The 27,738-nt window shown below is 38.5% G+C and overlaps 1 protein-coding gene across 4 annotated transcripts in view; it reads right to left on the bottom strand.

The window, feature by feature from the left end:
- Positions 1 to 27,738, bottom strand: part of PLEKHM3 (pleckstrin homology domain containing M3) — a 171,491-nt gene that overhangs the window by 129,457 nt on the left and 14,296 nt on the right. For 3 of the 4 annotated variants that reach the window (XM_023536249.1, XM_023536252.1, XM_023536251.1), the window contains exons 2-3: positions 13,338 to 14,220; positions 11,963 to 11,995 (exon numbers count right to left, since the gene is read on the bottom strand). In XM_023536249.1, the coding sequence (XP_023392017.1) occupies positions 11,963 to 11,995; positions 13,338 to 13,953 (649 nt within the window). In that variant the 5' untranslated portion in view covers positions 13,954 to 14,220. The remainder of the gene's footprint in view (positions 1 to 11,962; positions 11,996 to 13,337; positions 14,221 to 27,738) is intronic. The other variant, XM_011369645.2, reaches the window with a different exon arrangement.

The raw sequence follows: 27,738 nt of genomic DNA, 5'->3' as shown, positions 1-27,738 counted from the left end.
TTTAGTAGATTGTATACTCATGGAATTATTTAAATGTTCCTCCGTTGCCTGTGTTTTCTGTCAATTGTTATTTAGAGCTTGAGGTTCAGTTAGATTTTTTTTTTTTTGTAAGACTATGTCACAGGTAGTTGTCCTACTTCTAAGGATATCAAGATTGATTAGCAGAGTCAGAGGATGTAGCCTAGTCCTCCATTTTAAGTTTCCCAAGGGACCCTTCTTCACTCCCCCATAATCCAGCCAGGTGACCTGATGTTTCTATTACTCACCAACCTTCATGCATTTTCTCAGTGTTCCACCTGCCAGGAATTCTTCACCTCTGCTTGTCCGTATTTTCCTTAGCATGGGAGCTAGTATAAGATCTCACCTATCTCCTGGAAGCCTTTCTTCACCCCCTCTATTTGAACTCACTGTCCTACTCTGAACCTCCATGGCTCTATGGCTACACCATTCTCATGACTCTTATTTTAGATACTGTTTCATTTTTATCACATATGTTTTAAATTATACAATAAATTGTTCAAAAAAATGAGTGGGAAATGTAAAAAGCAAAAAGTTTCTGCCTCCACACCCCAGCACCCATATCCTCCTGTCCAGACTGTGTACCATTTAATATGAAGCCTTTAGACATTGTATGTAATAATATAAACAATAATTGTGTTCATATATATTAGCATACATAATTATTGAACTGTTATGTGCTTTCATTTTGGTTACTTTATGCAATTTTGTCTTTTTAAAAACTGCCCGTGTCCCAGATCACAGTAAATGAAACATTAAGGTAATCTAGTTTACCAAGAAAATTTGAACTGCCTGAGTCAGCACATAAATGAAGTCACAAGAATAGGAGTCCGAAGATGAAGAGAGGCAATAGAATGAAAGACAAAGAGCAACATTTTAATGTTTCTAAAGAACTCAAAAGCCCATGTGGTACCAACATTCCAAATCAAAACTATCTAGGCAAATTTAAAGTAAACATTTAAATTCTTATAACAAATTAATAAAGTGAAAGGAAGCCAAAGTGGAGAGAGAATGGAGTACTCGTGATACTACAATATCACATTTTGTCTTAAACAGGCCCAAAAGGATTGCCTCTGGAAGTTTAGCAGATATATTACATTTCTTTTGCCCCTCATCATCTTTTCAGTTTCCCTATAGGTTATCCAGACAAAACTTAGCTATAAGGATAGATGATTTTAAGATCTGAAAGCCTAGGAAACAGGATTTACAACTCTTAAATGGGCTTAAAAATAAGGGAGCAAAGCAATTTGATACACATTTACTGGATACCAACTATGTGCAAAGCAGGGCACTAAGCTTTGTTAGAGACATAAAGATGACAAGTTCTCAAGGCGCTTACAATTTGGTTTTGGGAAAGGATTCTATTATGAGACTTTTAGATTAATATAAATTAGCTCAAGATAAAGGAGAAACCACCGTGTCACTTTAGAACAGACACTCCTACAATTTGGTTCTTCTTCATGAATGGCCAGTGCCAGTTACCTACACTCAACTGTTATTGTCTCTTGACTTCTAGATCCCATTCGCAGCTTCCCAGACTACAGTGCCACTTGATTCAATCTCACCTCACAGCTCTGGACCAGGTGCCACCTGACACCACACTGACAGCCTAGAGCATGAGAGAATGTGACTACACTTCCTCAGAGACACAGAGCTCCCTGAGAACTTCCAACTACCTGCTAGCCCCACTTTCTCCTCTGAGACTGCACACTTCTCTGGGGTTAGTTACAACCTCTAGGCTTCAGGACTCAGCTCTAGTCCTTGATGCCAATTCCAGAGGGACTCCTGGACTTCATTTCTTGCAGACTGACCAGCTCCACCCACCCTTGGCCTAGAGTAACAGCCCGATCCGGCACTGTCTGAAGCAGAGACAGAAGGCAACTTTCATTGATTGCTGACTTCCTGGCACCCTGTACTGAGAAAGATGCTAAGACTTCATCCAAACTCAGCAGGGGACAAGCACTGTGATGTCACTGAAGTGGGAAAAGATGTGTGTTATGCATTTGCCATCTGGTTTTAGGCTCTTTATCAACACAAGTCCTTACTCTCCTTGACTTCAGAGACCTAATTCTCTCTTCCACAACAAGTAACATCCTAGACTTCTTAGACTTTTTTTTTTTTATCAAAAAGTACTTACCAACTTCCAATGTGGTACTCCTTCATTCTTTACACAGCCATCCTTCTCACTCCTCCATCTCACCTACCTTCTACTCCATCCTTTTAAGGGCCTTTAATAATGAAACCTTTCCACCTAATGCCTTCCAGTCTATTCTTTGTTTCACTGGACTCCTTCCTCCTCTAGATTCTGTGGTCAATAGTTAAAACTTGTTTTCTCGTACTTAGATTCAATCAACAACTCTGGATCACTACCACCATCTATCTATATTGTCTATTCAGCTGATTCAGTGTCTGGTGAGGACAAGCCGCCTGGTTCAGAGACAGCTGTGTTTTCATTGTAACCTCACATGGTGAAAAGGGATAGGAAGCTCTGTGGGGTCTCTTTTACGAAAGCGCTAACACCATTCACGAGGGCCCCACCCTCATGACTTAAGCATCTCCCAGAGGCCCCACCTCCTCAGACTATCACTTGAGGCATTAGGAGTTTAACATGTGAATTTTGGGGGGACACAAACATTCAGACCATAGCCCCGGTAAATGATTCATGTTGTTCGACTTCCACATTATCTTTAATCCTGACAATTCATTCTTTTATTCATTTCAATGGATCTCAAACAATTCCCAGAACAATGTTCCACACCTTCGGTATTCTCCCCAAATACCTAACTCCACTGTCTCTCTGTGCACTATACGGACCGTGTTTACATCTGCTGTACTTGGCTTCCCTTCAACATTCCAGTAACTGATGTCCTGCACAAGTGCTCTGGAGCACAGTGGTTAAGGCCACAGGTGCTGAAGCTAATCGGCCTAAGTTTAAATCATAATTCTGCCCTTACTAGTTTATGTGACCATGGGCAAATTACTTTACTCACCTGAGTCTCAGTTTTACCATCTTCAAAATGGGGCTATAATAATATCACCTACCTCATTGTACTGTTGTGAGAAAGAAATGAGTAAGCTCTTAGAACAATGCCTGATACGTTATAAGAATTCAACAGATGTTTCCTGTTTTAGTCTTCTAGTTTCAAAAGAAGGATCTTCTTGCTTCCTTGTTAAAGCTTACCCTTCCATCTCTACGCTGTACCTAATTCCTTCCCATTTCTTCGGACTCTCTTCCTCTGTAACGTTTTAGATTATCCCTTTATTAATCTCTTTTCCTCTTTTCTTCCAACATCCTAAGGCTTGTTGTGTCTATTAAAAAATTATTCACTTGATATACCTCTCCTATGGCTCAGTCTGTCTCCTTCCTTCAGATTCCAAAGTGTTACAATGCCTCTACTTCCTGTTCTACGCAAACTGGCCTCTGATTATTGCTCTGACCTCAGCTCACATCAGTTCACATCCCTTTTCTCATTCTAGGCACAATCCTCTTATGTTCTCTGAACAACCTAAGCAATTCTAGCCTTGAGGCCTCTGAAGTTGCTATATCCTCCATTTGGAATTTCTCCTCCCGCCTCTAGCTCCATTGCCTTATTTGTCTCCCTCAGTTTTTCACCTCAGAAATGTCATCCTCAGTGAGGTCATCCCTTCCCACCTTAAAGAGCTCCCTCTCAGTTTATCTCTATCTTACCATCTTGCTTTATTTCTTTCAAAGAACTATCTCCTTCTCCTTGGGGTTGGGGGGTCCTGGATGTCTTTCTCATCTCCACCCAGTGGCTGGCTCCATAAATATTTGTTAAATGTATGTACAAAGAACTACTCTAGAATCCGTGCCAATATCAAATGAATCAGACACAGATCCTGTCAAGAGAGTCTATAGCTCAGTTAGAGCCCTTCTTATTCTTTTCACAAGTTCCATTTTCTCTTTTGCCACAGTCACCCTAATTTGAGTCCTCCTCATCTCAAATCATGATGACTGGCAGAGACTCCTAATTGTTTCCATTCCTTCCTTTCTTTTTAATTACCAATCCTTTCCATGTACTGTTTGGGCCTGAGAGGACCCAATAAATAGCATTCCTGTCCTTCATCTAAATTTTAAACCAATTGAGACTGGCAGAGGGTAGATATGGAAACCCAAATATCAGCCAGTTGGAGGATGTGGCTTTGGTGTCCTCCTAACAAATTAAACCCTAAGATTATATAGACTTACCTCTGAGTCACAAGCAGCTCTGATCACCACAGGCTTCCCCTCCTGGGGGACTCCCCATGAAAGGCTGATGAAAATTTTCTTTTACTCACAAAGAAAGGTCTCCAAAGTAGCTCAGGAGGAGTTAAGTCTGGAGGAGCAGACCAGAATTAGGGCTTCTTGTGAGAGAGGCTGAGTTATAAACGCCTCGTTCCTCTCCTAAACCTACCCATAAGTCGCTCCTCCCCAGGGGTGGAGTGTGCAAAGGAGGGAGAGAGGCCAATAGTGTTAGCCTAATTGATGTCCCTTTACATGGACACAAAAGCTACAGGAAAAGAGGTCCCTGCTACCTGCCCCCTGCCCCCACTACCCTTCAACCCTGCCAACTTCCAGACTTCTTGTAAATTACTCTTTTAATCTTGACTTTCAAGTAATTTTCAAGTGCTCCTTGCCAAACATATCACATTAAGTCTAATTGTCTGGCTTTGAAGGTCCTCCATAACCTCAGCCCACTACTATACTCTTCCAAAATGCTTAGCCTCCTGGCCATCCCCCACACATGCTGTTTTCATCTCCCCCGTGGCTTTGTGCTCAACCCTCAAAGCTCAGCTGAAACATCCTTTACTCAATAAAGACTTCTCTGACATTCTTGATCACAATCATCTCTCTTTTATGTTCCTAGTTAACAACACACAGTATTCTAAGTCTACCTGTATTATGTTATAGTATTCAATTGTGTTTAAGCCAGGAACTAAAGGAAAAACTAACTTTAGGTCTTTGTTTTCTTCATTAGAGTAATATGAGACAAGTGAAGTTAACAGGATCCACACTGATGATGACACTGACACAAATGTCTATAGCAAAGAACATGAAGAGAATGATGCTACAAGAACCAAAGAGGGACTGTGTCTTGTATATGGTAGAATGAATTAGGTTCAAGTGATGTCTGTTCTATGAGCTACTTTGGAGACCTTTCTTTGTGAGTAAAAGAAAATATCCCATTTGTTCTCCTGTCATAATAAACCTAGAGAAAAAGACATTATCTGTGTAGGTTCTAGTAGAAACAGACTTAAAATATACCTGGCTACATGTTAGCTAGACACATCAACTTAGGGATCTTTTCCATCTAAGTTCTTTGCTATGCACTGCAGTGATAGAACATAAGTTAAGACAGTACTGGTCAATTTCACTTCTTGAGTATAAACCTGACTAGGGAATCACACACCCAACTCCTTAAATGCAGAGGCTTTCTGCCTTCTGTGACAAGGGTAATCTTTCATATTTACTGAGCTTTTTGACCCAGAAAATTCTAAATATCATCTCTCAAACTATGCTCTGTCTCTGCCATGGTAAGCTTCCTGATCTATAGACATTAAGTATAAAAGAATCTCCTGTACTTAGGCCAGATTTTAAGATAAATGCCATTTCATTCTACATCTTGGGTAACATACAGAATCATAGACACTTAAAGCCAGAAGAGACTAGAAATTTCTTTAGCCCAGCCCCATCAGAGACAGAGCCTGTCAGCTGCCGACCCCATTGGCTAGTTCTCCTCTCCTTCTTTAACAACAGAACCTTAATTGTGTTCAGGTATGGTGGCATATGCTTATAGGAGATGGACTCTCCGCAGCCCCATGGGAAGAATCGTGATTTGTTTAATCCAATCACAGTAATTCTATTTTCTTATGTCAGAGATTGCTTTAGGGGTGGGCATATGGCCCAGTTCTGGCTACTGAGGGGTGCTATTAGAGGCCTCTGGGAAAGAGACCCAGAGGAGATACCCTGTTTTCCCTTCTTGACTTTGGCTGTTGATATATAAGAAAATGATCCTTTAGACTGTGGCAGCCATCTTGTACCCATGAGAGGAGAAAAGAAACATTGCCAGTACACTGAGGACAGCAGAGCAAAAAGATAAAAAGTCCCTGGATCCTTGATGACCCTGGGACCACCTACATCTGGATTCCTTAAGTGTTTATTGAACACTGTGCTTGACATTCACTAAGTGTTCAACAGCCATCTGTTAGATAGATGAGAAAATAAGATGATAAATGGCCTTACTATTTATGCCACTTTCAGTTGAGTATGTTATTACTTGCTTCTGAAAACAGTTTAACTGAATTAACAGATTTGGAAAGAGATTCCAGGAAGCAAAATGACTTGGCCAAGGTTATACCATAAAGTGTACATGTTGAGAGTGGAACTCCAACCCCCAGATTTTCAATCTGGATCAAACCGTATTTTATTTGTGGTGGAAGAAATGAGTCCTAAACTTCCTCAGTCTTGAGAGACAGTATTATTCAGTGATTTCATGTGGCCTCAAATATCCAGTCTGGCTTAGTATACTGGCCCCACCATATTCTAGCTGTATGGCCTGGGGTGAGGTTAACTTCTCTAAATTTCAGCTTCCTCATTTGTAAAATTAGAACAATATCATCTAGCATATTAAACCATTATAAATATTAAATAAGGTAATCAATGAACACGTCTTAGCACAGGATTAGGCATAAAATTAACTCTCATTAAATAATAACTGATAGTATTAATAACAACAAACTTCATTCAACTGACTCAAGCTATAGGTAAGTAAAACAAAAAGGCATTTTTCATTTTGGAAAAAAAAAAAAAAAAGACAGTACTGTCCTAATTGTCCAAGCACCAATACATAAAATTCAACCAAACACCTTGAATATGCTCATACTTGGTACAATACAAAATTTTCTAAGACATGGTTCACATCATCAAAAAACTTCCAACCTAGTGTGGGAGATGGATGTATAGCAATTACTTATAATGTAAAGCAGAATAAAATGTGCTGTGGAAACATAAGGTGAAAGAAAAAAATATTTTAATTGAGAAGAATATGGAAAGGTCTCAGAAAGGATGTGGCATTTGAATTGGTTCTTGAAAGATAATGGAGGATTCTGAAAAGTAAAAAAGGCAGGGAAGGTATTCTGAGATGAAGAGACAGCACGAGCAAAGGCCCGGGAGCTTGAAAGCACATGGCACATTAAAAAATGGTACATAGATGGGCTGAAGAAAGGTGTGGGCAATAAGGTTAGGAAGATCTCTATAACTGGTTTTGTAAAAAATGGAAAGCTATGACTCATTTTTGAGAACAGAGTACTATGAAAAGATTTGTTTTAAGAAGGTAACTTTAGCAATTTGTCAAATTAGTAACTATAGTTCTTCTTAGCCAAGAAAGATAAAATACATTAACAGAGCAACCACAAAAAAAGTCAGACACTTCATTTTCAGAGTTCCCATATAGAAATGTGAGGAATCGGAATGCGGGCTGTCGATGAGGCATGTCGGGTTTCCGAATAGCTGCCACGGGCCAACATTCAATAATGTAACCAATGGAAACTACACAACCATATAAAATCAACTTTCTGTGACCTATTTTAGCAACTTCTTTGTACTGACTAATCTTGCTGAAGGGTGAATCATAAATTCAGCAAGAGACCATGTCCTGGTGACCTCACTTGTTCTAAGCCTGCAGGAATATTTCCACCTCTACCGGCTCCAATGCTTTTGAGAAACATCATAATTGAAAAAGCAGTCATTTTAGTTTAAGTCCCAAATTTGGCTTTTTTTTTTTTTTTCAAGTGAAAGATGGGGAAAAAGGGAATCGAAACAGAGTAACATAAAACTCAGGATAAAGAAACCATACTGCCATGGTTATTCTAGCCCTAAAGAAAATCTCTGCTTGAGACCTTCTCCTAAAGTACTTAGAACAAGAAAATACAGGCATAGGAATGGTACCGGGTCACCAGAGAGTGAAACCAACGGAAACAAAGGCCCAGCTGACCACTGCCCTTGCCACGCACATGAAAATGCGAACAGTCAGGGAGGGAAAGTCAGTGGGCTTCTGGCAGTCTGTTGAGTTTCGGAGCTCCATAACTAATGTAAAGCATTTCTTTTTAAAATTTTGATTTTTAAAAGTACAATAGCAGTTCATCCATAAGTAGAGTTACACCGAAATATTTCTGTGTACTTTGTACACAGAAATCTGTGTTAAATAATTTAATAGAGCATTCCTATATTTCCATCGTGACCTTCCATTACCAATCTAACTATAGTAATTAGCTCCCACACAACCATGAGTCTGGGTCAGTTCAAATACATCTATCTTAGAATGATGTAATTTTAGAGTTGGGAAGGCTCGTAGAGATAATTTAATCTGCTTCACTAGGTTTATAAACCGAAAGCAACAGAGAAGTGCTTTTTTCAAACCTGCAGGTGAGTAAGGAGCGGAGCTGGGATAAGACACTTTTGAATCCTAGCTGAGTGTTCTTTCCGTTGAGCTTCACCTTCCTCTACCATGTGTGCACACTTACAGGTATAAGTGTGTTTGTGTGTGTGTGTGTGTGTGTGTGTGTGTGTGTGTGTAACTTATTTTTCATATCAATAACGTATCTAGTGTCCACATGTTCATATGACTTTTTATGTTCTTACTTTAATATATGTTTATACTTGAACTGTAATTCTATGATGTTAAAACCCTACCTTCTTTATCCTATAGGAAATTCTTGGTTAAATGAACAAGAAAATGACAGTGATGCAAAGAGGTAAAGGGTTAAGTATAGATAATGGTCAAGAACATGTTTGTATAGTACTAAGATTAGGGCTAGGACTAGAAATTTGCCATTCTGGTAGTGGGATCAGAGCCCTCCCTCAGGACTAGTTCCAGTCACACCTCCCTACAGCTGCCCAGGGGATGGCAGACCCTAGGATGGCGGTAAGGAAAGAAGCTGACCCTTAGGAGGCTTTGGTCGTCACCACCTACCTTGAGATTCTTTAGAAATCTTACCTTAGATCTATTCCTTCTTATCACTCTATGAACTAATCTTTTTGACATTACTATTCAATCCCCAGGTAACGCGATAGTGTTAACTAGGTTGGATTCAAGCCACACGCAATAAACCTAGTAGGACCCACTGGCAGTACCCTTCGCCCACTTAGCACAGGCAACATTCCATCTTAAGAAGTCTCTCCTAGGTCTGTCTCTGCCTGAGGAAATGCAATCTCTAGAATGTTGCCTTCGGGCTTCTAAGTAAGACTAAAAAAGGCAGACAAAGATAGGGCAAAACCCCAAGCCTTTTTTCATAATTACAAACCATCGGGGGTCAGTTCACTTAAGCTCTGCATACCTAACATTCATGAATGTGAAAGGTAAAGTTACTGTCTTCTTTTTGTGGATTCACTGATCTCCTGAAGAACTGTGGCCAGCTCTGCACTGTCCATGTATTTTAGCGGATATGTTAAATGCAGGAAACAATCCTTGCTTTTAGCTCCACTGCTTTGGTGTATCTCAGTTTTTCCTAACCAGTAATCTGCTGAGGGATTAATTTTAGTTCAATGAACATTATCCAGGTCTGTTTCTTCAATACTACTTCCCACCCTCTACCCCCACAGAGACTGACTGTCAATAAGGCTTTAAAAGTGGGGGGGTTCTGGAGACTGAGAACTACTGGTTTTCAAAGTAAGGATGCAGTCTAGCTTAGTGATCAAGAACATGGACTCTAGAGGAAGACTGCATGGGTTCAAATTGAGGTGCCACAGTTTACTGGGGGACGAAAAGCATGTTAGTGCACATATTATGTTCAGAGTGCTGTGTCAGGTACTAAGGACAAAACCAATCCCTTCCTCAGTGACCATAAACCCTGGTGTGGAAGACAGTAAACAGCTGATCACAAATCGGTATGAGAGAGGGAATGAATGGCCCATTTCCCATTAACAAACCAGTTAACAGCTATGAAAAGGTACACTGCAGGAAGGCCAATTCAAGAAATATTTATTGCGAGACCATTTTATAATAGAGGCTATGCTAGGGAAAACTAGGAGTGACTGGTAGTGCCACCTTGATTCTCACTGATGAGTTTAAAACTCAATTAGTAATAGTAAAACTAATATTATTAAACATTTAAAACATTTATTAAGTGCATACTACATGCCAAACATGGTTCTAAGAAGCACTTTAGATGCTTTAACTCATTTAATGCTCGCAAGAAATTGAGGTACTATCGTTTTTCCATACTTTATGACTAATAATAATAATAGTAATAAAGGCACAGAGATTAGAAACCTGCCCTGTTAAAGAGCTAATAAGTACTAAAACAAGAATTGAAACTCTAACAGTGTAGGTTCAAATTCAGTGTTTTCAACCAATACACTACCTCGTTTGGCCATGCCTTCTTCAGACAGGCCTGGCCATTAACAAAACAGTGTTATTACACCCAGCTACCAACTGCCCTCGTTATCTCAGAACCTGATTTGCTTTATACCCAAAGCAGCATTCATCCTCAGTAATAAGGCTCAAGAGCCCAGTTACTCAACACCAAATAAGGCAGAAGGTGCAGCAGTCCTATCTAATGTAGAAGACCCTTTGGCTTGTTGTTATAGAAGGAGAGAGAGGGGATAAGGGAAGCAAAAGAGGAGGAAAGGGTGGATGACAAAGAGAAAGACCATTCCTGGTAAGTCTTTAAGCTACTCAAGATGAGCTCAGAAAAGGAGCTAGGGGGAAAAAATCAAGTGAAGAAAACATAGGAAAAAAGCCCGTAGGTAAAAGAGTGATAGGGCCAGACACAAAATCAAGTTGATCTCATCAAGGAAACCCATTTGACTAAATTTTATTTCTTCTGAGAAGCCCCCAGCCTGTCATTAACACTTTTAATTTTTAAAACAGCAGGAGCAGGAGATGGGAGGATGATGGGTCACTTTTGGACACTTTGGATTAAATGTGCCTATGAGACATTCCAACAGACATGTTCACCAGGCAGCCGGATATGCAAGTCTGGAGCTCAAGGAAGAAGTCTGGTCTGACCTCAAATCTCCAGCTCTAGCCAAGAGACCACACCACCTCCCTCTGCTGTTGACATATTCCCTCAGGGGAAACAATAAGCCTTTCTTCAGTTTGGATCACTAATTTCAAAGGTTTTAAAGTAAACTTAACTCAAAGATTTTGGCTGATTTTGAATAGAATGCACCTGAATGTTGGCACACTCCCCGCAATGCTGTGAGAATTACAGTCGGCAGACTGGGTGACCAGCCATGTTTCTAGAACTCCTCTATGCCCCCAGCCCAAGAATGCATGACCAGTGAGCACTCACTGCTTGCCCCTGCCCCTCATCTGGTGAGCAATAAAAACATGATTTATTCTGTCTGTCTCCAGAGCATGCCAGAAAGAAAAAGCATCAGAAATCTGGCATATCGTTTGCCCAACTTTGCTAATTCCTACTGAGATGTGTATCCCATGGATGACCAAAAGGTGACCCGGTTATGTTATACCAATACATGTAAAGGCCATTTGTTACAGTTTATTTTTCAAAACACCATTCGGCACTTATATTTCAACATCATTTAATATTAAACTTTTTTTAAACTGAGAATTAAAAATAAAAATCATAATCATAAGACACTAAAGAGAGAACCTAAGGAAGATTTGGTTCTTGCATTTACAATCTGAACAAGATAGGAAAAATAATATTAGAAATATGACATCCTCTTAACTTTGGTTGTGCCAGAGATTTAGAATGGTTATGAAGGTGTAGTGATAAAACTCTATGCAAACTCTAAGAAACCAAAAAACAACAGTTTACTTGCTAATCAATGAGTACATCTGTCTGTACACGGGCTCTTGGCAGAGCTCTCATTCTGCCATGTACCAGGGTCACAGCGAGTTGTCTGTCCCCTGATATCTAATCAGTTACCAAGTCCTGTGCTTTATAAAGTCCTTTTCTTTTTTCTCCCATGGTCACCAACCTTGAATAGATGTTATAGAGGGCTGGTGAAAGTCTAGGAGAGAAAATAAGGAATCACAAGTCATAAATTTGAGTGTGTGAGGGGTATTTTAAAAAAATTGATTTGAACTGGATGTGAAAATAATGAAGCACCTCAGAGACATGAATGCTGCATTTCCTTAACAGATATACTAAATTATATTCTTGCCTCAAGTTACACTTATAAACTAAATTTTATTAATTAAAATGTTAAATGTACCATGGAATACCAAGCAATGATAGAGACTCAAGTAACATTATAATAACAGTTAAGTACATCAAATAGTCTCCCTAGTTAATTGAGCAGAAGCCATCTAAATTAAGAGTTAAGCAGGGTGATTGAAGAATAATCAGTAATAAAAATGGATAGCCTGTATAAAAAGGGTTATCTTGAAAGAAAATGCTGAGGGAAACAGATGGTCTGTCGTGTCTCACAGAAGAGAAAGTTCATGTGTGAGAACATGAGTATACACATATGTATATGTATAAAGTATGAGGGGGAAAATATTCAAGGTGTACAGTGGGGTCCTAATGAACCTCTCCAACCTTCTCCTCTCACTACCCACAATGGGATCCTTTGCTCTCCTCACAGGGCTGACTTGCTCTCCTCTGCACCTCCCATCTCCTCACCTTTGTTCACATCATCATCCTGACCAGGTGTCCTCTACTGTGACTCTTTCTGTATTTTAGTGTCCTTCAAGATCCAGCTCAAATTCCATGACCTTTCACAAGCCCTTCCTGACAAGTCCAGCCCAGAGTGTCTCTTCCTTCCTCTATCCTCTTACACTCACTGTCCTTCATTCATTAGAAAATAATAATAATAATAATAATAATAATAATAATAATAATCCCAACAGTAGAGTAAAACAAATGTTCTCTCAGAAACATTTCAGTTGACCATCTATTTTCTCTCACTACTAGGTGACTTCCTGAGTCTTTGTGAAGGTCTTATCCCCTCAGCTAAGTGAGTTCTTTAAGGAAGGGACTGTGTCTTCACACATCCTTAAATTCTTCAGAGCACGAGGCTACATATCACGTGTCATCTGATGAACACCTACTGATGTGAATAAGCAGTATCATACAACGTTCAAAAGAAAAATACTACATTAATTATGAGAATATTGATTCTAACATACAAGATTAGAAACGAAGGATTAACCGTAGTTGTGTTTTCACTCAGTACCTCCTCTGGAGATAATAAGACTGTAGACTTAAGATAAGGTAAAGTGTGAAAGTAAATGGAAGTGGGTGCTTAAGCCAGACACTGATATTGGAGAATAAGATTCTCATGAGGTAAATGTAAAAGAGACAAAGGAAAACCAACAACAGTTCAATAGCAATCAGATAAAAAAACATACCGGTATTTCCTTGAGCATCTTCAACCTTATTTGGTGAGGAAAGAAAAGACGGCCTGGTGAAGTGAGGGCCCTGAAGAGATGGTTGTTGCTGCTGCTGCTGTTGCTGCTGCTGCAAAGGTGTGGTTTTGAGGATCACCCTCCAGTCCACCTGGGTAATATCTGACCTTGATCGAGCATGCCCTGGCTTAAAAGTAGAGGTCTCATCCAGTAAGTCATTCACAGAACGAGGTCTGTCCCTCCGACGCTGACAGATGTTGAAAAAATTAAAGGTTGACGCTTCCTTTTGTTCCATCCAGGAAAGATTATCTGGGGCTGTCCCTTTCTGGACCATAAACTGTTCTTTGGCAGGGAAGACATTTTGAGCTTTGGTTTCTAAGAGCCTGGTCGTACAGTGATCCCAAATCATGCCCTCCTTGCTCAGAGAGGCAACATTTCTGATAGCACCGTTGTCTGTTATGTTACTGAGTACCTCGTGCCCCACCAGTTCAGGGACTTCCTGAATCCCATAAACCTCTGCTTGCTGCACAGATTTTTCTAGCTTACTCTCAAAAGTATTAAAGAAATCCTCAGTAACTTCCAAGGCCGGGCTGATATCATCCACTTCCAAAGCTTCCATGTTGCAGGCTCTAGGAGGCCTAAGCCTCCTAAGCTGGTTCAGGAAAGGGCTTCATGAGCATTCATTCACCCAACAAAGAGAGGTGCTTCAGGCAACAGAGTTCTGGGAACAACTGGAAGGAAACTTCATTGGGCTGCCTGGAGCAGACAAAGCATGGAGGTGGCTGATGTCTTCCCAGTCGTTAAAAGCATTTGCTAGCTGATCATGGCCATTAACAATGGTATTGGGAGACAAATGCTCCTTTGAAATTATTCTCCAGTGAGATCTCTGTAAAGACAACAGAAAGTACTTGTCAAAGCAGTGCCACAGCAATACTTAATTTCCTGGAAGAAAATAAACAGGACAACATTGGCACACGGGTCATTGTATTCTGTAGTACATAAAATCTGCCCAATTTCTTCCCCATCTCTGCATCTCTTCTATCCCAGTCATGCCCAAAGGTGGACAATATCCACACAGAAGTTCCACTGTCAAGAGTACACAGCATTACCTGCTTTGTATTAGAACTTACACAGTGCAGGGTGGAACTCCTGATAAGGGGAATTAAGGTCAATAGTTTTTACTCACACAGAGAAGCCTTTGAGAGCAGTTGTGAAAAGATTGCCCTGGCAAATCTCTGTGATATGCTGACCTAAAATAGTAAGCAAAAGAGACTAGGAACTCTGTGACTAGGTCTATATTAAAATCAGTCTGAAAGTCACAAATGCATGGGTCCTTTCACAAACCTCGAAAGTACTGATAATTTGTTTGACTTACAGGTGCACGAATGTGTTTGTGCCTCCTAGATTTAGATTATGTAATGCCTCATGATGACCCTGGACTTCAGAATTTGTCTAGTCATTCTGGAAAAAGGCTTCAGGCTCCAAACTCCCTAAGCTTTGAGGACTGGCCTAGAAGTACAGGTTCAGCCTCAGGGCTTGGCAGAAAATCCTAGCACTAACCCGCTCTCTCTGGGAAATGCTAGATCGCCAAACCCATGTCAAATTAGAGCAGACCTGGACAGTGATGCTGATCAATACGGTAGACACTAGCTATACAGGGCTATTTAAATTTAAATTCATTAAAATCAAATAAAGTTCCTCAGCCACACTTGCCACATTTCATGTATTCAACAGCCACATACACCTTTGTATCTTCACCAAAAACAAAAACAAAAAAAACAAAAACTAAACAATTTAGGCAAGGGCTTTTTTTCCCCTTGACTATTTACAAGTAGGTAAAACTAGGCCATTAGTAACACCTTTGCAAGCTGCTGCAAAGGTACATAGATATGCTTTCTTTTTAAAAACTGCATGGTTTTTATGGTTAATTAAAATCATTTTTAGCACTTAGATCATTAAACCAACAGCACTAATCTACAATTAAATCGACAGCACCAATCCACATTGCTTAATCTATGTAAATAAAATGAGTATATATGGTCCTTTATTTAGATGTATCAAGGTTTGTAGTTTCATAGGAACTCTGTGCTTAACTTCATGTAAATTAGCAACAGCTGTGACTTTGTCTACTTTTATATTTTGATATTATGTTAGTACTCACCAAGCAAGACACAGATTTATAGAGATAAAATTCGTTATAATATTTTTCTAGCTGCAAATGGAGTTTTGTTTTCTGTGTCTCCAAGATGACTTGAGCCTCCTGAATTGTGCAATAGGGTCTCACTACCTCTGCAATTTTGAAACTTGGGATTTTTAAGTTTTATCTTATAGACCACAGCCTAAGAAAAAAGAAATACATAACAAATTTTGAAACTTTTAGTTCTTTCTTTACTATAATTTCAAATGGACATGATAGACAAAGTATAATTTTCCCATTTTATAGAAGAGGCACCAAGGTACAGAGCACTAAGTTACTCATCTAAGATTATGAATATTCCTTGCCTTACTCAGTGCTTAAAATTCAGTATCAAATTCTTTAATCATACTAGAGAGAGAGTAAATACATTCAAAGTGATTCTTTCTTTCTCTTTCTTCTTTCTTTCTTTCTTTCTTTCTTTCTTTCTTTCTTTCTTTCTTTCTTTCTTTCTTTCTTTCTTTCTTTCTTTCTTTTTCTTTCTCTCTCTTCTCTCTCTCTCTCTCTCTCATCAAAATATCTAAGAGTATACTCTTAGTTCTCTCTGCTTGGGTTAGAAACATGGAACCACTGATGGCCAGCACTGCTGACCTGTGCAATACTTCCATCTTACACATTCTAAAATGATAGTGAGAGAAGGAAGAGAGCTTTGAGAGCATCCTGTCAACCACAACCTTTCACACAAGGGGTCACTGAGGCCTAGGGAGAGTAAGCGGTCCCATGGACACTTTGGTATGCATTGCCTCATTTAATCCTCCTTAAAGGGCAGTAACAATTCAACTTCAGAACCATTTTAAAGCTGTTTCACAAGGCATTCTGGAAATCATTCATCTATCTATCCATTCATCATTTACTAAGGTCACTCCAGAATCAAGACACTAAAGATGGAAAGATGAATAAAATACAGTTCTCACCCTAAAGAGGCTTAGAGTGCTTAAGAAAATAAATCCAAAGAACTGCCTTGGTAGAGGGCAGAAATACATTTGGTAGGGGACAATTGTCAGTGGAGGTGAAGGAGATATTTAGAAAGTCTTCAAAAAGAGATGCCCTTGGAATTGAGCCTAGAACACTTAGAAAGTATTTGTCTGGATGGCTATAAAGAAATTAGAAAGAATGACTTTTTGATTAGCAAGAGACTTTCAAGTTTATTACATAAAATGACTTTCCATAGGCAGCATTGTGAGCAATACAGTCAAATAACAGAAAGCAATCTAGTGGATCAAGACTCACATCTAGGTTCAAATCCCAATTCTCTCATATTAGCCACGCCATTTGGGGTAAGAGTTCCCTGACCCACTCTCCCTCCCACCCCAAGTCCTCTAGGCTAATCTGTATTTCCTATTCTTGGAATTTTGATTTTCACTATTAGTGCTTTCTATTGCTTTGATTTGGAACTTGCACAGCTATTCCCTTCGATTTCTGATGTAAATATGCATTTACCCTTCTTAATCATATTCCCCCATCAAAAAACTTATTTTTTTCACTCCCTTGAATCTGGGCAAGACTTACGATGTTTGATCAACACAATGTGGGAGAAATGATGCTGTCCCCATTTGAGGTATGGCCCTTAACTGGCCTGGCAGCTTCCTCTTCTATCTCTTGGAGATCTAAACTGATATATAGAACATGCAGGCTACTCTGCTGGAGAGAGGCCACAGGTTAGAGCACAGAGGCACCAGACATGAGTGAAGAAGCCATCTTAGATGAGAGCCCAGTTGAGCTTTCCAATGATTCCAACTATGCTCAGTATTTAACTGCAACTCACAACAGATCCCAAGTGAAACTTTTCCAGCTGATCCCAGTTAACCCGGAACCATGACAAATAATAAATTGCTTTAGGACACTAAGTTTGGGTGTAGTTTGTCACACTACCAATAATCAGAACTCATCACTTCCTCAGAGAAGCATTCTCTGATGTCCTAGACTAGGCTAAATGTCTTTGTTTAGGTTTCCGTGGCACCTGCACTTCTATAAATTACATACATTACATGTGTAATTACAGTTTTGATGTCAAAATCCCCTTGGGCAGCAACTATCTATTTTGCGCACCCTTGGACCCCCAGAACACAGCTGCAGCTCAATAAATGTTGGTTGAATAAATGAATGAATTTTTTTTTTGAGTGGTCATCTTTAGAATCATTTGACATTATTTTCTTCTTCTCCTTTTTCCTTTGTTGTTAGTACCTCTGATTTACAGCCCTCTCGCCACATCATGATTATCTCTAGCAATAAAGAATTAAGACAGCTGCTGCTTTAACAGTCCCCCAAATTATCGGCAGTGTAATAAATTAATTAACAGACCAATGTGAGGGATCCAGTCCTTTGCCTGTACTTGTACACTAAAAATAAAATAGCTAAAAAGAGTTATTGAGCATTGCAGCGATTTGTTCATTCCATAAATATTTTTGAAGCACCTACTGTGTTCCTGGTATTGGTGATAAAACAGTGAACAAAACAGCTATAAATCCTGCCCTCATAGAACTTATATTCTAGTAGAGCATTTACTATATGCCAGACACAACTCTAGATGCTTTCAGTGTCTTACTTCACTTGTTAAGGTATGATGAGGTATGGTGAAAGGCTGATACAGCTCTCCATGCCCAACATTGATTCGATCCATCCCATCCCGAATCCCAACCCTCTATGAAGTCTTTTCTGAAGACTTAATCCTTTTGGGCTTCTCCTTTCCCTGAATGTCTAAAGCATCACTAAACAAGTCAACTTTGTAAACTGTCTCTCCCCCACTCAATTAGACTATAAGCTTCTTGAGGGCAAGTTCCATGTCCACGTCTGTATCTCCCAAAAAGCCAGCAAGGTCTTCCTGCCTTGTCTTCCTCCCTCTAATGCAGCCTCCACATCACTTCTCTGAACTCTTCAGAGTCTGTCCAATAAAACAGGAGTCAGCATACATTTTCTGTAAAGAGCCAGGTAATAAATAGTTTAGGTTTATGGGGCCATACAGTCACTTTTACAACTTATCAACTCTACAGCTATAGTGGGTAAAGCAACTATAGATAGATAATACAAAAATGAATGAGCCTGTCTGTGTTCTGATGAAATTTTATTTCCAAAACAGGCAGATAAACAAAATGTAGTATATTCATACAATGGACTATTATTCAGCCCTAAAAAGGAAGGAAATTCTGTCACATGCTACAACATGAATGAACCTTGGGGACATCCTGCTGAGTAAAATAAGCCAGTCATAAAAAGGCAAACTCTGCATAATTCAATGTTTATGAAGTATCTAAAGTAGTCATATTCATAGAAACAGAAAGTAGAATGGTGGTTACCAGGAGCTGGGGGGTGATGAGAGAGGAATTGTTCTTTAATGAGTATGGGGTTTCAGATTTGTAAGGTGAAAAAGTTCTGGAGATCTATTTCACAACATTATGAATATACTTAATTAACACTGCTGGTGTTAAAATGGTTAAGATGGCATATTTTATATGTGGTTCTTACCTCAACTTAAAACAAACAAATGAAAAAACAAGCAGAGGGCCAGGCTTTCCAGTGGGCTATAATTCACTAATTCCTGGCTTAGAAGATCTAAAGAGAGGAGGCAGAGGTCAGGAGTGACAACTTTGGAGCTCAGGAGGGAGGACAAAATGAATTGCAGCGCTACCTATTACCAGTAATGGGACTTCAGTAAATTACTTAACCTTTCTAATCTCAGCTTTCTCATATGCAGCAAATTAACAATACCCCTCTCCTAGGATAGCTGAGAGAATTAAATAAGACAATACATGGCATGGTTCCTGGCACACAACGCATGAATAACAACAGCCGAAAATCCCCTACTTGTTCAATATCATCTTTCCTCTATGACCTCATACTTTCCCTTTGGGCTACCCTCCCTTCTACTGGCACACAGGCCTCCCTGCTGGTTCTCAAACTTGCAGACATGTTCTCACCTCAGGATCTTTGCATTGGCTGTTCCCCCAGATATTAACATGGCCAACTCTCTCTTTAAGTGACTGATCATGTCACCTTTTCAACAAGGTCTACCCTGAACCCCCTATTTAAAATTATAAACATATCTCTGCTCTGGATTTCTGATCCCCTTTACTCTGCTTTTTTCTTAATAAACTTTTAATTTTAATAAATATTTAATTTTAATAAACTTTTAATTTTAGTTTTAAATTTACAGAATTATTGCAAAAGAGTACACTGATTTCTCATATAATCTACACCCAGTTTCCTCCACGTGACACCTTGCATTAGTTTGGCACATTTTTCACAATTAATGAATCCAGAATATCACATGATACTTAGTTGTCATGTCTCTTTAGCTTCCTCTTGGCTGTGATGGTTTCTCAGACTTACTTGTTTTTGATGATCTTGACAGTTTTGAAAAATACTGATCAGGTATTTTATAGATTGTCCCTCAACTGGGATTTGTTTGATGTTTTTCTCATTATTAGACTAGGGCTATGTGTTTTGGGGAGGTAAAGTGCCATTCTCATCAGGGTAGATACTGTCAAGATGACTAATTACTATTCATCTTAACCTTGATCACCTAGCTGGACCACTTTTCCTTATGCATTTACTGCCTAATATATGTATGTGTTTCTAACATATCACTGAATTTCCTTATTATTTACTTATTGTTTATTTAGCATTTCTCCTCACTGAAATGTAAGCTTCTCAAGGGCAGGAATTTATGCTCACTAAGGAATTCTGTCCATTAAGTTATCGCAAGTGCATCGAATAGTGCCTGGCACACACACACACAGAAAAAGGCACTAAATAGAGAGGTACCAAATGAATGCATTGTTATTCCTTTGCATGACATTTGTGGCTCTTCATGACCTATCCACCTCTCGAATTTGTAGTTCCTGACCAACACTCACCCCATCGTTTTACTCCCCTATGCTTTGGTCCAAGTTAGAGAGTCTTCTGAGTTGCCCAGACTCTCATAGCACCCTAGGTTTATGATATGGGACAATCTCTCTCAATCCTGCACTACACTCAGAGCTACTCGACAGCAGGCATGGTGCCTTACTCCTGTACAATCTCTATGTCTTCATCCTTTGGGGCTCCATTTTCCAATCTTACTCATTTTGGAATTTTGTCTTTTCCCTAGGAAGTATAGCCCTCAAATTCACTACAATACATGGGTCTAACACCAAGTTTAGTTTCTATAAGTAAAAACCTCTTACTAGCTTGCCTCGTTTGGCTTTGCAATTCATTAATTAAAGAACAATAACATATTTCAATGGGTCAAAATATAAAGAGTACCTTCAGACAAAGTTAACTGAGTAAAATCATTGTGTGGGTGGAGTATGGTTTGCCTCAGCACAAAACTGGAAATCAGGAGCTAATTAGAACTGTGTTCTAAATCTGACTCAACCACACACGGGCTGGGTGGCCTCCAGCAAACCGTTTAACCTCTGGGTGCCTTACTCAGAATACTACCTGTATTCAATAAAGTTGCTAATATCAAATTGCTTTGCCTATAGATCATTCACCAGGTAGTTGTTCCAACATGCCTTTTTAAAAATTGTGAACTCTGTATAATTGTGAAGCATGCCAGTGGACCTTACCCATTCAACAATCATGTGCCCCTGGTCTCTCCCTGGAGAGATTCGTCAGCCCAGCAAAGGCAACGTCAGCCATCAACTATTTATAATACACTATTTTCAGCCAAACTCAATGATCTATAAATATTTCATCTTCTTTTTGCATACAATACTCTTTCTGTATAAAAGAGTTATTTCCCCTATTTAATATTTTGAGAAACTGAGGTCCATAAGTTAGTGTGGTAATAAAAGCTCAACCCTAAGAATCCCACACATGCATCAAAGATAACAGAACGGAGAATCAGTGTATTGCTATTTTCTAACAAGGAAATCTGTTGTTTACATGCTCATTAGGCAAGGTTAATTAACAGGATGAATCGGCAGTCCTCCCACACAGAGATATAAGCAGATATGAGCAATAATACCAGCCCGGCCCACACAGAGATGCCATGTTCTCCCAAGCTGTCTGGTAAAAATACTGACTTCCTCCCACTTGACTAAATGTCTTATAATCAGAACTTAATGAGAGGGTGTCTGGGGTCATGTAGTTTTGAAAGCAGCTGGACAGTGAGGAAAAAATGCAATGCCAAGGACACCTAGGATAAACTGTGTCTGCCAATCTCTTTTCAAACATGAGAACCAAAAGGGATTACAAGGATGGTCAGCACATGTGGCTCTCACGTTTATCACTTTGGTTAAGGCTGCAGCTCACTGAGAATTTTCTAAGGCTTACATAATGTGAAGGATCCACCACAAGAGAATCTGACCCTAGTAAGATGACACTCCTGGACCATGAGTTTACAAGAGATTTTTATTTTTCATGGTGCTTTGTCATAAAGACAAAGTAAGCATATTGGTGAAGCACAGGCAAGCCACGAGTAGCAAATAAGGAAACAGTGCCAGTACAGACCTCATAAGAAGAGTTGAAGGGTCTTTCAGAGGAGGACAGCTAGAAACGCAGGTGGAATCAATTTTCATAGGCCTGGAGGGAACTTTAAATGGTTATATTGCATACAAGTTTCAATAAATGAGAAGCTTATGCCATGCAATACATAAGGAGTATGACATTAAAAAAATAATTTGTATAATATTTTTTCCAATTCTAAAAGTAATAAATACTTATAGAAACTCTAGAAAATACTGACAAGTATGAAAAAGAAAATAAAAATCAGTTGTGATCTCCTAATTCAGAGAAAATAAATCAATAGGCATGTTTTTGTTCATATTTAATTGGAATCAAATTATATACACAATTTGGGCACACTGTTTAAACATGCTCAAGATGTAAATACCAGTAAATACTAACCTTGGTAAAAAAAAAAAAAAATGTCCCACAAGAAATAACAAATGTTGGAGAGGATGCAGAGAAAAAAGAACCCTTATACACTGCTAGTAGGACTACAAATTGGTACAATGACTATGGAAAACAGTATGGAGGTTCCTCAAAAAACTAAGAATTGATCTACTATATGATCCAGCAATCCTACTACTGGGTATTTACCCCAAAGACTTGAAAACCCATATCCAAAAAGATATTTGCACACCGATGTTCATAGTGGCATTATTCACAGTGGCCAGGACATGGAAGCAACCAAAATGTTCTATGACAGATGATTGGCTAAAGAAGCTGTGGTACATATATACAATGGAATATTACTCAGCCATAAGAAGAGATGAAATATTGCCAATTGCGACAACCTGGATGGACCTCGAGATAATCATGCTAAGAGAAATAAGCCAGACGGAAAAAGTTGAAAATCACATTATATCACTTATATGTGGGATATAAACCTAAAAGCAACAAATGAGCAGGACAAACAAACAGAGACTCATGGACATGGAATATAGACTAGTGGTTACCAGAGGACTATAGACTAATGGTTACTTGTGAGATAGGGGAGGAGGGGGAGGTAGATGGGGTAAAGGGGATCAAATATATGGTAGCTGAAGGAAACTGGACTTTGGGTGGTAAACACACAATAAAATATACAGATGTCAAATGATAATATACACCTGAAAATTATATAATTGCATTAACCAATGTTACCCAATAAACTTAATTAAAAATTTTTTTAAAATGTCCCAGAGCATGCTGTGACACTTATTCCTTACAACCCGGCACAATCGAACTTCTCTCCTATCTGCTATCCCAGGACCTACCCATTACACATGCACTACTGTTCTTCAAAGTCCTGACCCACCTTGATGCCATCAACCTGCCCTTCCTCAAACATTTCCTCCCTGCGTTTCAAAGGTATTACACTCTCCTAGTTTTCCTCTCATTTCTGCTCTCTTGTTCTCAGTCTCCATACCCTCCGAGACCTATCACTGCAGAACCCCAGGGGAATCTGAGCAAAAGCTGCCAAAACTTCTGCTAACACTGACAGGGACTGAAACAGGGTAGCGAGTATGATTAAATATCTATCAGAAAATAAAAAGGCATTTTTAAGGCTCTATATAGAGCAGGGATCCAAGAAACTTAGACAGCACCTAAAGAGAGATCCTAATATAATAAATCTTCTTTCTGGAATAAAAGCAGATTACATTTCCATTAATGCGCAGGCAGACAAATAGTCCATTAAATACCATGAACAACCAAGGTGACAAGGTATCTCAGAAAGAAAGAGAAAAATCTCTGGAAAATCAGCTTTCAGACATAGAAATATGCAACTTAAATGACAGAGAATTCGGGATGGTACTTCTGAAAAAATTCAGTGAGTTCTGAAAAGAGTCATATCACAATTTCCGGAATTGAAAAAACACCTAGATGAGCAGAGCAAGGAGACTGAAACCCTCAAAAAGAACAGGATAGATCTTCTGGAGATAAAAAAAACACACTGCAAGAGTTGAAAAATGAAATAGCAAGTTTGGGAAATAGAGTTGACCAAATTGAAAAAGGTATCAATGATATCAAAGACAGAAATCTAGAAATAAATCAGAAGGAAGAAGAGAGAAACCAAAGAATGAAAAATAATGAAAGAGAAATTCAAGAACTAGCTGATACCATCAGGAGAAAAAACAAAAATAATGGGCATTTTTTTTTTTCAGGATCTCTACATTACTTCAGGACTGTTTTAATATTCATTGGCTCTGAACTTCCCCACTATCGAAGGTGAGGAAAAGGAGCAGGGACTAGAAAGTATTTTCACACAAATAGTTGACGAGAATTTCCCAAATCTAAGGAATGAGCTGGAGCTTGGAATTCAAGAAGTCAACAGAACACCCAATTATCTCAACGCAAAAAGGCCTTCACCAAGACACATTGTATTAAAATTATCAAAAATCAATGACAAAGACAGAATTCTCAGGGCAGCCAGGGAGAAGAAAATGGTAACTTATAAAGGAAAACCCATTAGATTATCCTCGGACATCTCAGTGCAAACCTTACAAGCCAGAAAGGAATGGAATCAAATATTTAAACTATTAAGTGAAAAGAACTACCAGCCTAGAATAATGTATCCAGCTAAGTTCTCCTTTAGATATAAAGGAGAAATTAAGACCTTTCCAGACATACAAAAATTGAGGGAATTCTCCACTACGAGGCCTGCACTACAGGAAATACTAAAAGGGTTCAGCTCGCCTAAAACAAAATGACAAAAAAAAAAAAAAATTAGGAGTAAAGTGAGTATCAGGCAAATAGAAACAGAGGAGTGCAACTCTTATTAAGAACAGGGCATTATAAGCTTAAATAATAAGAAGAGAATTGCTATAGCAAGATAGTAATGAACGTTCAGCGTACATAGGGACAAACTGAGATAACAATGACTAACAAGGAGAGGATTCAAAGGTCCAAACTCACAAAGAGGAATGCAGATAAGGTATGTACAGAAGAAAATGGATGACTGTATGTGTGTGTGTGTGTATGTATGTGTGTGTGTGTGTATAGATATATATATATACATATATATATGTATATCTCCTCTACATATTCGTAATGGTAACTACACACCAAAGATTCAGAACTGAAGTATATAACATAAAACAAGAACCAGAGGGAAAACTCACAAAAGCCAACCAAAATAAAGGAAACAGAAACACAAGGACAAGGAAGCAATGGTAACAACGAGCTACTAGAAAGCAAAAGAAAATGGCTAGAAGAAGATCTCATATTTCATTAATCATCCTAAATGTAAATGGACTGAACTCACCAATTAAAAGGCACAGAGTTGCAGAATGGATAAAAAACAAAATCTAACATATGCTGCCTCCAAAAGACACATCTCAGCTCCAAAGACAAATATAGACTCAAAGTGAAAGAGTGGAAAATGATATTTCAAGCAAATGGCATTCAGAGAAAAGCATGAGTAGCAGTACTAATATCAGACGAAACAGACTTCAAATAAAAAAGGTAAAGAAAGATACTGAGAGACACTTCATAATGATAAAGGGAATCATGCACCGAGAAGACACAACACTTATTAATATCTATGCTCCCAATCAGGGAGCCCCAGAAAATGTAAAGCAATTATTAACAGAACTAAAGGGAGAGACTAAAACACTATCCTAGTAGGGGACCTAAATACCCCACTGTCGGATATGGACAGATCATCCAAACAGAAAATGAATAAAGAAATAATATCCTTAAATGACACATTAGACCAACTGGACATAATTGACATTTACAGAGCCTTCCATCCCCAAACAGCTGCTTATACATTCTTCTCTAGTGCACATGGAACATTCTGAAGAATTGACCACCTACTGGGACACAGAGATAGCCTCAATAAATATAAGAGGGTTGAAATCATACCAACCATATTCTCTGATCATAATGCTTTGAAACTAGAGATCAACTGCAAAAAGAAAGCAGGAAGAACCACAAATACATGGAGATTAAACAATATGCTACTGAAGAATAATTGGGTCAGAGAAGAAATAAAAAGAGAGATCAAGAGATTCATAGAAATGAATGACAATGATAGTACAACATAACAAAGCTTCGGGACACGGCAAAAGTGGTCATAAGAGGAAAGTTCATATAATTACAGGTCTATCTTCAAAAACAAGAACAAGCCCAAATAAACAACCTAATGCTTCATCTTAAAAAACTAGAAAAGGAAGAACAAATGAAGCCTAAAGTCAGCAGAAAGGAAGAAATAATCTAAATTAGAGCAGAAATAAATGAAATCGAAAACAAAAAAAGAAAAAGAAAAAATAAATGCAACAAAGAGCTAGTTCTTTGAGAAAGTTAATAAAATTGACAAACCCCTGGCTATACTCACTAAAGAAAGAAGCGAAAGGACATAAATAAACAAAATCAGGGATGAAAGAGAAATAATTACAACAGACACTGCAGAAATACAAAGGATCATACAAGAATACTATGAAAGAGTATGTAACACCAAATTTAATAACCTAGAAGAAATAGACCAGTACTTAGAAAAATACAATCTTTCTAGACTGAATCAAGAAGATCTGGAAAATCTAAATAGACAGATCTGCAATATGGAAATTGAAACAATCATCAAAAACCTACCAAAAAGTAAAAGTCCAGGACCAGATGGCTTCACCAGCGAATTCTACCAAACATTCAAAAAATATTTAATACCTATTCTCCTCAAACTCTTCCCAAAAATCGAAGAGGAGGCAATACTTCCCAACTCATTTTATGAGGCCAGTATTACTCTGATACCAAAATGTGGTAAAGATAACACAAAAGAAGAAAACTACAGACCAATATCTCTCATGAACACAGATGCAAAAATAAGATACTAGCGAACCAAATACAGCAACATATTAAAAAGATTATACACATGATCAAGTGGGCTTCATCCCCGGGGCACAGGGATGGTTCCACATATGCAAATCAATTAATGTGATACACCACATTAACAAATTGAAAAATAAGAATCATATGATCATATCAAGAGATGCAGAAAAAGCCTTTGACAAGAAACAGCATCCATTTATGATCAAAACACTTCACAAAATCCGTATAGAAGGAAAGTACCTTAACATAATAAAGGGCATATATGACAAACCCTCAGCCAACATTATACTTAATGTTGAAAAACTAAAAACCTTTCCTCTAAGATCAGGAACAAGGCAAGGCTGTCCACTGTTGCCACTGTCATTCAATATAACATTGGAGGTCCTAGGAAATGCAATCGGACAAGAGAAAGATATAAAAGGCATCCAAATAGGAAACGAAGAAGTCAAACTCACTATTTGTGGATGACATGATTCTCTATATAGAAAACCCTAAAGACTCCACAAGAACATTACTAGAAACAATAAGCAAATACAGTAAAGTCTCTGGATACAAAATCAACATTCAAAATTCCATAGCGTTCCTATACTCTAATAATGAAGTGTAATAAAAAGAAGTGGAAAAAATAATTCCTTTTGCAATTGCAACAAAAGAATAAAATATCTAGGAATAAATTTAACGAAACATGTGAAGGACTTATATAATGAAAACTACAAGATCCTATTAAAAGAAATCAAAGAAGATATAAAGAAATGGAAAGATATTCCATGTTCTTAGATTGGAAGAATCAACATAGTTAAAATGATCATACTACCTAAATAAAGCATTATACAGATTTAATGCAATCCCCATCAAAATCCCATCGGCATTTTTTAAAGAAATAGAACAAAAAAATAATCAGATTTGTATGGAAGCACAAAAGACCCCAAATTGCCAAAGCCATCCTGAGAAAAAAGAACGAGGCTGGAGGCATCACTC

This window comes from Pteropus vampyrus, unplaced genomic scaffold, assembly GCF_000151845.1.
Source record: "Pteropus vampyrus isolate Shadow unplaced genomic scaffold, Pvam_2.0 Scaffold152, whole genome shotgun sequence".
In the NCBI taxonomy this organism is placed as follows: domain Eukaryota; kingdom Metazoa; phylum Chordata; class Mammalia; order Chiroptera; family Pteropodidae; genus Pteropus; species Pteropus vampyrus.
Note: the sequence above shows the minus strand (reverse complement) of the source record. Positions and strands in the feature narration are given on the sequence as shown.